The sequence below is a fragment of the Boleophthalmus pectinirostris genome, unplaced genomic scaffold, assembly GCF_026225935.1.
Source record: "Boleophthalmus pectinirostris isolate CB_2022bp ecotype Guang Dong unplaced genomic scaffold, ASM2622593v1 HiC_scaffold_23, whole genome shotgun sequence".
NCBI classification, from domain to species: Eukaryota; Metazoa; Chordata; class Actinopteri; order Gobiiformes; family Gobiidae; genus Boleophthalmus; species Boleophthalmus pectinirostris.
Genome location: NW_026571207.1, coordinates 17,456,056 through 17,467,596, shown reverse-complemented (window position 1 = coordinate 17,467,596; position 11,541 = coordinate 17,456,056). Strand labels below are relative to the sequence as shown.

Here is an 11,541-nt window from a genome sequence, read left to right as displayed (position 1 = left end):
TGTGGCTATTTTAAATTATAATCCAAGTGGGATTTGAGAGTCTGACAGTTGATAAACGAACCCAAAAGAGCCCATAGTAAATAGCTTTGCCTTTTTAAAAATTCTGAAAGCTTGAAGTCCTAATTAAACTATTTAGACTGAGTAATGCTCAATGGGCCAACTTTCTGATTGGGAAATAATGGCGTGCAATGGACTGCTTTACTCACACAAGTGGTCTGGAATATTTATCAAACCACTGCACCACCCCACCTATACAAAGGGACAAAACAGGCCTTTCCCTCTCAGATTCGTCCAAGCATGCGGGCGATCCACCAGTTGCACGGCATGACAATTTGACAGATGGTGCGGCCTCCCTGGTAGTAGTAGGGCCACGGGTTGAAACCACCCAGCGGCTCGTGGTAGCGGCGGCAGTAGCGGTAACCACGGCGACAGTGCTGGCAGCAGTAACCGAGGTCATCCAAGCGGTTATCCAGCTCGATGCCGACATCCCTCTGCAAAAGGACACGGGAGGTGGGACAGAGGGTTACAGTCGGACACACGTACACACACACACACACACACGACAAATGCCACCGGTCCCAAGGCAAGGTGAGAGCTACAGCACTGTGAGAATGGATGGGCCTGCTGTTTGTCATAAGAACCAACGCCTTGTGAAAAAAAGCACTGTTGCTCTATAGATGACAGCTCTGTATACGTAGGTCCTTTTGCACAGGCATTTGCATAGCCATACCATTTTTGTGCCAACAACTTGAAGGTAGCACTGTTTTTTACCTGCATTCTTTTGGTTTCAAGGAAATCGTTACTCATCTGTGATGTCAACTAATTTGCCAGAAATGGGAAATAGTATCTGCATTTTTAATATTAATTAGCAATGTATAGACCAGTGTTTTTGTAGAATGTAACATCTAAGTTAAAGGTGCACTACTTTTCGTTTGGGGGTCTGTCTCTTCCTTGTTTCCATGGATGTAGCTCTACCTTACATTGAATCAATTACAGGTGGTTTTATACTTCAAAAATACCCCAAAAAATGGCATTTTGACTGTTTCCATAAAGATAGAAAAGTCAAATACTATACTGTGAAATATTCCAGACAAATCAATAATATCTTCATGGAGAAAAGCATTTGAAGGACCCTTCACTAGAAAAGTTACACAATGCGTCTTTAATTTTAGAAGTACACACTGTGAAATTAGTGTCTCCAAAAACATGTACAGTATGCAATAGATCTTTGGATGGTACCCGTAAATAGTAAAAAAAATAAATGAGCACCAACTAATTACAAACAGCTAGTACCTTCAGAGTGAAAATGGCAGTCCAAACATCGATTGATTTAATTGTCCAGATTGACTTTAGATTTTTTTTCTACTACTAGGCTAATAATAATAAGTACATGAAATGAACTCAAAATCTTAAGTCATGCAGATGAACTGTGTGACAATGACTTGATATTTGCACGGTTGATTCCAGCTGGCAGAGAATAAAACATGATGTGGCCTAATCCCATCTTGACCTTTCTATTATGCCAGAGGTAGCTCCACTGTGGCCTTGACATTGCTCTCTCAGTCTCTCTGACAGGACTGTCTCTACTCAACGACACTCGTGCGCTCAGTAGTTACCAGCATAATTACACTATTCCTTTCATCTCTGACCTCTTTAACTCCCCCGAATGAAACACACTCTCTGCCTGCTCCAAAATGGCCGACTCCCCTTCCCACCAATCGAGCATTCAAATTAGCACTCCCCACGCCTTGGCGCCCTCCCCCTGACCTTGACTTTAAGTGTGCGCCACATTCCTAAAGCAATTAGCAGTGTAATGATCGCCCTAACAAGGATTCTTTCATTTGCGCTCACTGGCTGCCTCGGAATTTATAGAGGTGGGCCAAGCGAAAGGTAAATTGGGTAGAATTAATGGCCCTTGGATTTTTCCATTGTGCGGGTTGCGCTGTGGACTGGCGGGGGTCGCTTGGCATGACTTTGAACGAGAACAAGTCCAATTGGGGGTTCACTGGAGTGCCACTTAACTCACCAGTGGAAGGAGTCGAAAAGCATTTGACCACATTTCAATCTCTTTTAGCAAATGGACCCGTGGAGACAGACCTAAAAGCATGGCATCCACGAGAAGGAGTAGCCGGGGCGCACTGCTGACTTCAACACTCCCACAACAAACTGGCATAATTCCCTTTGTAAGCGTTTAAAAAATGACTCAGCTAACATGCAGTGGGGCAGAACAAAACACATCCACTGCTGGGAATAGGAAATGTGTGTGAATTGTTTAAGAGGACAGGACCCGCAGGAGCACACGGAGAGCCCGGTTACTCCCCTGTTATATTATGGAAGGGATTTAGAGGCTGACTTTCATCTCTGCTGAAACAGTGGGAAGTCTAGAACAGGCTTTTGCAATTGTTTCTCCTACAGTTGTATTAAAGTAAGGAATAAAATGTTGTATTGTATTTGTATTGTCTAATTACATAATATTATATTGTTAATAAAAAAAAGGTGGCTTTAATTCTGTTTCTTTTTTTTCTTTTTTTTTTGTACTTATAGTGTAGTATCCCAGTGAAGGCACAAATGACAGATGATGGAAAAGACTGTCAGTTCAATTGTGTCAAGACACTTATTGCTTGCTTGCTTGTTATTGTGTTATACAGAAAACGCTATTGACATCATGTAAGCCACCTTTTCCTTTTTTTCTGCACCAGGACAGCTATTTAGATCAACTTTATAACAAGATGGAATTGTTTAATTTGACCATATGACCATACACTGTCATCCTGGGAAAACTGTGAAGCAAATTTGAGGTGGTGCTATCATCTGTATATATAAATGGACATAGCTAACTGCCACATTCCAAATAGGAAGTGAGCATGAGGGCACTTCCAGCTCCATTGACTCTGGCCCCAATTGACTTTACATTTAAAAAATCGTCACTCCTCTCTATAACTTGATCTTAAAATGTTTATAGTAACCCGCTCTACATGATCCTGATGTTTTCATTTTGTTATATTTTGTCCATAAATAAATTCCTATTCCTAAAATGAAACGCAGCTCCAGATTCACCCCTGTGACCACTAGCATCATCATCTTCAATTGACTGGAGCTGAACACCATGGATGAAGTCACACTCCCTTAGTCCACGGCTTTATACAGTCTAAGGGCTATCGCGTGTTAAAGCCACACTCTTACAGTGCACTGTGTGAGATATGATGAATATGACAAAATTACATGCATCTTAAGAAGGGAGAGCTTGCGTCTGATTTATTACGATGACAAGCACAGCATAGTCCTTTTAATGATTTATTATTTCAGTCAAGTTTCAGGTCATCAGCTCCCAGGCAACAATCTGTTATGGAAACAACACGAAAACTGTCAATGGACCAACGATAATCTTATCTGCCCCTCACAGCCGCGTACCGTGATACTCGAAAATCCCCCCCAAAAAAACATAAAATGAGGGCAATATTTTATTCAAATGAAACTGCAGTTATCAAAACAAACAACCAGTAGGAGGCATGCGAGCTCAAAGACAATTAATCAGAGCTATCCTTTTAAAACATATTATTCAGCTTTGAGTGTGGCGTGATGCGGGTACCGATAGGAGCGGTTCACCTTGGGAAATCTGAGGCACTTGCACACAAACAAGCGGCGTTAATGAAGAGCAGAAGCCATTACCTCCATGCTGCATCTGATTTCATCACACACACATACTCCAAGAAACCTCTATGCATATTATGGGATATGAATGAGAGTAGTCAGTCATTCAACTCATCAAAGCACAACATCCTTTAATCTGTGCACTTGTTGGTTGCACGGTTCTACACACCAAGCACACACACGCCTGGCTGTTTTCACTCAATTTTAAATTCATTCCTGGATCAAAACAGCGGTGATAACACTTCGTAGCATGCTTAGAATTCTGCGACATGCGAAATACAGTGATCTCCAATTCTCATCTCAGCGTTGCAGAGGGTGACGATGAGTTGTAATTGAACAAAGATATAATGCGCTTTAGTCAACTCTAGTGGTTTACCTAAGTGATAAGATGCTTCGATTTCTCTTGAGGCATACAAACAGTTGGTGCATTCATCTATTTCAGTTCCATCTGATTTTGTTGCATGACCAAGCAGCTAGTCGGGTATAAACATAGCGTCTTTTTTGCAGTGAGAAAAGGGTTACCAGTCCAGATTTCCCCACACAAAATAAATATGTTCACACTAGTCATGCAGAAAATGAGGGAAGAAAATACTACGCTCAGGATTTTCTAAGAAGTCTTTTGTGATTTTATACTTTCTTGTACTAATGAATAATGCTATTATCCGCCCTCAAAGATATAATAATAAATAATCAATCATTTTTAAATAGAAACAATGGCAACTGTTGTGCTCTAACAAAGCCACGGATAATTGGTAGCATCTGTTAGAAGTTTTGGATAGAGCCCCTGTCATATGGCTCTCATTGTCCACAGCTTTTAAACAAAAGCAACTTCATTTCAAGTAGCCTCATCTAAAATGTATTAAGCTTCATCACTTCCCATGTAAGCTATCACCATTTATGCAACACACAACACAACGTCTCGACTGTGTTTTTCAATAGAGATTTAGTAATACTGGGAATTTTGCTTTGCATAACAATAATAATTAGATAGAATGAGACAGTTCTCTTAACCCTTGATCCTAATCTTTTAAAATATATAATTGGTTTAAAGGTCCATGTTACTTTTCCGCGATAGGCTCTGCCACCAGCTTGTCTCCATTCAGATGTTACTGCATTACTTAGAATTTTCCACAGAATGACTCATGAATCAAGTTTTTTTCTCAATTAAAGGTGTTTTATTGCTCAAACATACCTTAATGGTTATAAATTATGCAAAATGGACTCTTGTGAGCTTTGAGTCATGTTAAAATGCTAATATCTTGTCCTCAACATACCCGGAGTTGTGTTTTGTTTCATTCACACGTTTTGTTTCATTCACACTCTTTATTATTAGTCTGTCTACATCTCCAAAGCTCAAAATTCTCTGTTACACCTTGTGGTGCCATGAAGCAGCTGTTTTCAACTTAAGAGCTATCTTTTACCTTTTGTTCAGTAGACATTAGCAATTCCAAGTCTAAAAAATTATCCAAATGATTCTAGTGACAGGTGTGTGGGGTTTAAAAACACAGCGGAGCACCTATATTACCACATGACAAAGTGTTTTTATGTCTAAGAGAAGAACTCAGCCTAAACATGCAGGTTGTGGATGTGTGAATGAAACAAGACACAACTCCGATCATATTTTTGAGGAGGAAATGATATAGGCCCTTTAAAAGATGCATTGTTGTGAGTGTGGATCTGACTTGTATCTTGGCTTGTGTGTAACCTGTTTGTCTTCATGAAGATAGACAAATTTAATGCCATACTGTGAAAGATTCTGGCCAATGCAATGACATTTCCATAGAGAGAAGTAGGTGGCATACCCTCCACCAGTAAAGTTATCTAGTGCACCTTTTAAGACTCATCGTTACATTATAAATAGAAAACTCCGGATCCTGAGATGTGCCAGTGTTCACTCTGATTGTGTGAGCTGCCTGAGCTGGTCGACAGTGGAGCTACATCCTTGGTGGTGTGGGTCAAGGACAGTTGTGGTATCCCTTCAGTTTGTCACGTGGTCGTTATGAGGCTTGAGTTTTCCAGGGCCACCTCTGATACATACTGCAGAGACATGGCAGCTGTGGCAAAGGTCAGCCTCATATATCTGCCGGGCTCTGTCACAAAGACTCAGACCATTATTCTGCTTTACAAACTGTGTCGGCAGCTGAAATTCAAACTTCAGAATGCATTTTAATTTAGTTAGGGAAAGCGGTGTGGTCACAAATGTGCGAGGAAGGTTCGAGGAGATCAGGAGCTGGTAGCAACGTTATTTGAGTTATTTCCCAGCTAGGTATAATGGGGAGTTAAAGTAGTATTATAGAGAAAAATCATGCAATATTCAGGCTTAATCAACTATTGGTATTTCATATTCACACTATGAATTAACATTACATTATCAATATTTTTTTTTACTGTTAATGCAGCCACATTAGACTATGTCTGTATTTTATAATATTGTTTCCTTATCAAAAATATCCGTGGAGTCTTGTATTGTTTCAATTACACGTTTAACACACAAACTCTGCATATTTAGGCTGTGTTTATATCTCAAACAGAAAACACTATGTTCCACCTTGTGATGTCATGTCCACTGTCCACTGTGTTTAGATCTAAATTAAAAATCAAAAGAAATTTAAATCTCTCTTGATGTAGACAGAATAATAAACCAGGAATATTTAAACATGTGAATGAAACAAAACACAAATTGGGGTATGTTTTTGATGAGGTTGCAACATTCCTAATCAGTCAATTTTGTGTAACACTTTTTGTTTAACTGCAGTGACTATAACCAAACACTTGACTTTTGAATTCATGTTTAAGTATATTAATGAGGAAGAAGAATAAAAAAAAAAAGCACAAGTAGCATCCTGCTGTCTTGCACCATGCAGAGTTCAGACTCCCTTTTACAGGCTGCTGGCACTGGTCTGGTCACAAAGGCCTTTATTATCACTGGACCCATAAACATGGCCAGGCAAACTTCTGGGATGAACTGCTGTGGTATGCATTACTCTGCTGATAAAGCCAAAAGGTTTCAAAAGGAGGAGCGGGCGTTTTTTATCCCCCTGGTATGTTTTAATTGCGTGGCGTGCTCCATTTGTGCTGCACACGATGAAGGAGATGAAATTGAAGAGTTGAGCGGGTGGTGTATCTGGGACGAGTCTGATAAATGTCAACATTATGGGACGTCTCATTTTCGGCATATCTCCAGGTGCTTTGAAGAGAAGCCTGAGCTGGAGTCATTATCTTGAGTTTAGCTTTAGAGCCTATTCACCTGTAAGTGCTGCTGGTACGTGCTGACATCTGCCCCAGTGTTGGTCCTATCTTTAGTGTGCAAGTTCCATTTTGTATCCATCTCTCAGTAACATACTTCTGCTTCAGAATTTCAGCCGAGTCAAGGATAATTAATCATACAGCTCTGTGTGGCGTTCACATCCAACACCCAAATATGCCACTTGGCCTTCCTATTCATCTTATGTGCTTTGATAATTAAAGCATTATTAATAAATGTAACCTATCTGCGCAGCAGAGAGTGACCTTGAATGTGCTCCTTTGTAGCTCACTCTGCAGAGCCCCGGAAAAAGATGAGAGAAAGGCACTAACGGCCGCTGTAGGCATAAGCGGCTGCCTTTGAAAGGCTGGATATTCCTCTCAATTAATGGGGAGACATTAAGGGAGTCTTCAATGAACTGGCCTTACTTAAACAGATATATAGAGCAATTGCCGTGCCCTCCGGTGCACAAAGTCAGTTTTAACATCAATTAGTGAGCGATTTCTATGCAGAGAGAGTGCAGGCAGAGCTGAGGCATATGGAAAAGACTACTGTAACTGCCTGTTGTACGCTGCAGGCTGGATGAGGATAACACATGCAGAACTTACATAGTCGTTTACAGGAAGGTGGTTCAGAACGTCACGGGCGACTCGCTGACCTATGACCTCTGCGTCAGGTGTGTCCACCTCCAGAGCCTCAGCATCTGAACACAAGAAAAAGAGAAAGGAGAAAAGGAGCTGTTTGTATTTTATGGAGAGAAATGAGAGGTTGTAAAATCACATTATAGCTCTTTTTGTGAGCCTCCTCCCAGTGGCTGGATGTTAATCAGGAACATTCAGGATAAATGGACTGGATCTGATTCCAAACTTTTCATGGCTTTGTCAAACAGTGCTGCTGCTGTTGTAATGATGCAAATACAAAGAGTGTTCCAAAGATTTTTATCTAATCTGCAGCAAAAAGGAAACCACCCGATGGCCATCAGTCTTTAGCAGAACCATGGCAGTAGCCAGGGCAGCTAATCCCACTAGGCTCAGTTATAACCCGCAGGAGTGCCCTCCAGCACTGTGTTAATGGGCAACAGTGCCCCCTGCTCTTACCACTTAGAGGGGTGGGGTGGATCCAGTGGATGGGCAGCTCCTGGCAAATCTCCCAGATCTTGGAGTCGAAAAGGAAGGCTGGGTTAATGATGGGCTCCTCGGCAGGAACCCACACTCTGGAGTCCTGCACCACCTCTACATGTGCACCATCGGCCGCCTGCTGCGTCTGAAACACAAATGTCCCAGGGTGTGTCTCCCCTCATTGTTTTATCTGTCACCTGTGAGTCCACAGAGAGGGTCCTGACTACACTGCTCTCTCCCCCTTGCCCTCACCCCTCCTGCAGCCTGCGGCATGCTCCTTCTATTCTCCTATATTATTGAAATTCACAGACAGTGACGATTTGACTTTTAAATGACTTTAGAAGTGGTCTTCATTATTCGGAGTGTGGCAGCAATATCATTTAATGTGACAGACACAATAAAGCCATGCATTCCCCCCTCCTCTTCAGCCCCACACTCCCACCCAGACGCCACAATGCTCTGCTTGGCTCCAATGCAATCGCCATGTGTAATTTGTTGATACTGCAGTTCATGAGCTGTAAAGTCAACTATTATTGCTTAATGATAAGGTCTACATGTCAGTGTTGTCTAATAGAGACATATGAAGACACTTGGGTCATGCACTGCTATAACAGTGCACATATTTATTTTTCTTCATGTATATGTAAATACGCACACACAAACAAAGCCCTCTTCCCATTCCCCTGATAATTAGCAGCCCCCGAACAGAAAACAGTTCACTTGACTAATGTTTGTACAAGGTGATTTTCTCCCAGTCTAAAGCTTAATTGCACATTAGTTAAGCTTGACGTAGAATCCTGGGGCTATAGTAGGAGTCAGATTCATTTGTATTAGGTTGTGCTCTCTCCTTCTCATTGGATGCCACCATTCTAACTGGAATTAGAATAAGCTGGGTGCATTCTGTCATCAACATGTGTGTTATAATATGTGATGAAATGTCTCCAGTCACATACTTAGTGTAGTACCACTTAATTACATAGGCCTATTAAAAATCCATACATATGCTATGGAATGTACATTATCATTCATGGTGGTCTGTCCCTGTGGCACAGGCCATGAGACAGAACACATTGCACAGTTACTTAATTGTATAAACATCACAAATTTATAAATCCTTGAACTATATTTGCATAAAAGTATTCCCCAACTTCTGCATAATGTGAAACGGTTTTTTTATTTTTTATTTCACTGTTGGCTAAGATTGGTCTTGTACTTTGAACAGTTATATGTACACTGTATTTTCTGAAACTTAAGACATATTTACTTAAGACAATCATACTTAAGACTAACATAAGTGTATGAAAAAATGCATACAATTTCCACCAGTTTACATTTAAATTTAATTAATTAATTAATTAATAAAAAATAAATAAAATTTTTGAGGGGGGGGCACTATAAAATAGTTAGTAGTCATCAGAAAAAAATACAATAAAAACATATATATTTTTAAATTAATAAGTATAGAATCATAAAATAATAATAATGCAAAAATTAAGTAGGAATTTACCTTTCAGCTGAATAGGTTCAGAACCTGTCCATTTGTTCTATCTTTGTAGGTGCCACCATGAAAACTCGAGGAGCAGACTATAGAGGACTGATAGCTACTCATGCAGATAATGTGTGTTCTGTATTTATTCAGTACATAGAAAGGAAAGACATGCATACATATCTGACCTATGACCTTTCTGAGACGAGCGTTAACCACGACGGATATGCTGCTTTATAATTTATATTAATGCATAAAGATCAAGGTCGGGTCAGACATTTTCCCTTTTCATTCATGAGGTAGCTCTGAACCAGTGCTTTACTTCCATAATGAACACTGTGTACAGAGCTGAAAGCTTGAATGGTGACATACATTACTCTGTCATGGCAAAATAACTGGAAATACCATCCACTAATTATCATCAAACTATATGCTTACATTAATCCTTACTTAAAATGTATGTTATAATCTTTGTAATCTGCCATTTAAGATTTGTAAAACGATGCAATATGAGAGATCCACAGCAAAATATGAGATGTATTTCTGATAAATTCTGATATAGTTATAATATATTGGACAATGTAATTAAAAATTTTCAAACAGGCTCATGCTAAATGCTAATAGCTACTTGCTAAAGTTTTTAATAGTCACAACCCAGCTCTAACTCATAGTGTAGGGTGACCAGGTGCCCCTACTGACCCAGGACAGTCCCAGTTTTGAGCCCTATGTCCCCTGTTCCTGCAGATATATCCAAAACCATTGATTTGTCCCAGTTTTACACAAGAAATGTCCTACGTGTCTCTATTTTGGACCAATCTGATCACCAGCAACAGTAAAGCGGGGCATACATTGTCATTTGTAGCCACAATACAAAAAAGCATGCTTGAAAATGACCATAAGGCAAGTGACCAGAAGTGAGCCGAGAATTAACAATGTTACATGCTCTTTTCATAATTGTATTTTTACCAACCATCCCAACCCGGGTCTGTCACAGTTCTGAATTTTGAAAATCTGGTCACCCTATCATAACATCACCTGTCTGTGTGAATGCAGAAGTAAGTTTAGAAGTAGTGAGACAGACTTGAGCATCCTGTAAACCCATTGTCTCACTTCAAATCTCGGGTTTGGGAGGTGTTCAGCTGAGTCTTTGACAAGCTTTCCCTCACTTTTAGCGCGCTGAACGGTTAGGCTAATGATGACTCAAAGGACTTGGTCTATGGTACAGACTATTGCTCTGGCAATGAGTGTACCGACCATTCCAGTGGCTGAAGAAATTAAAAATCAAACTGGAGAAACACAAACACCCCTCTCTAATTGGACCTCTTAACCACTGAAGCCAAGTGAGCCTGCTCCGAAAAGTAAATGGGGGTCACGACACGGGGCGCACAACACGACTTCTTCCACTGCACAGCTGAGAAACGAGTTCAATAAGTTGTGAGAGAGAGCGCCTTAGGGAGGAGAGGGAAAGGTCAACATTTTAGCATTGGGTAGGGATTTCTAAATGCCAGTTGACAAGCACAAAGACAGCTTGATTACAGTGCTCCTCCTTCATGCACGTGCCTCTTTTCGGCTATTGACAAATGGCTTATTATTATAGCAGAACTTTTTATCAAATATTGGAACCTAGGAATGATTTGTTTTGAGTCTGTCTCTTGCTGTATGTGTGTTTTCTGCCTACAGTGCACAACCTAATTATACACCAGTTGTGCTGTAGTTAATGAATTTACCCTCTCCTGCCATTATGTCCCCAAGGAGAATCCGCTGTCTACATGACACATAGTTTGAAACGCTGCTATGCTTCTCCTGGAACACTTCTTCCATGCCCACGAGCATCGTCACAGCACGGGTTGGTGTTTTTATGGACAGTGAATCATGGCTGTCACCTCTGTTGGGGAAATTGTGGTGGAAGTTGCTCAAAGGCCCTTAAACATGATGTTTTTGGAGCAAGGTCCCACTGGTCACGGTACAATTCACCGAGCTCATCTCCTCATGCAGACCAAACAAACAGTTCATTCAGGGAGAGTCCCGTGCTGTTTGGCTGT

The 11,541-nt window shown here is 40.7% G+C and overlaps 1 protein-coding gene across 1 annotated transcript in view; it reads right to left on the bottom strand.

The window, feature by feature from the left end:
* Positions 1-11,541, bottom strand: part of tnmd (tenomodulin) — a 68,617-nt gene continuing 57,076 nt past the window's right edge. The window contains exons 5-7 of the mRNA XM_020923523.2: positions 7,993-8,158; positions 7,504-7,598; positions 1-491 (exon numbers count right to left, since the gene is read on the bottom strand). Coding sequence (XP_020779182.2) covers positions 282-491; positions 7,504-7,598; positions 7,993-8,158 — 471 coding nt within the window. The 3' untranslated portion in view covers positions 1-281. The remainder of the gene's footprint in view (positions 492-7,503; positions 7,599-7,992; positions 8,159-11,541) is intronic.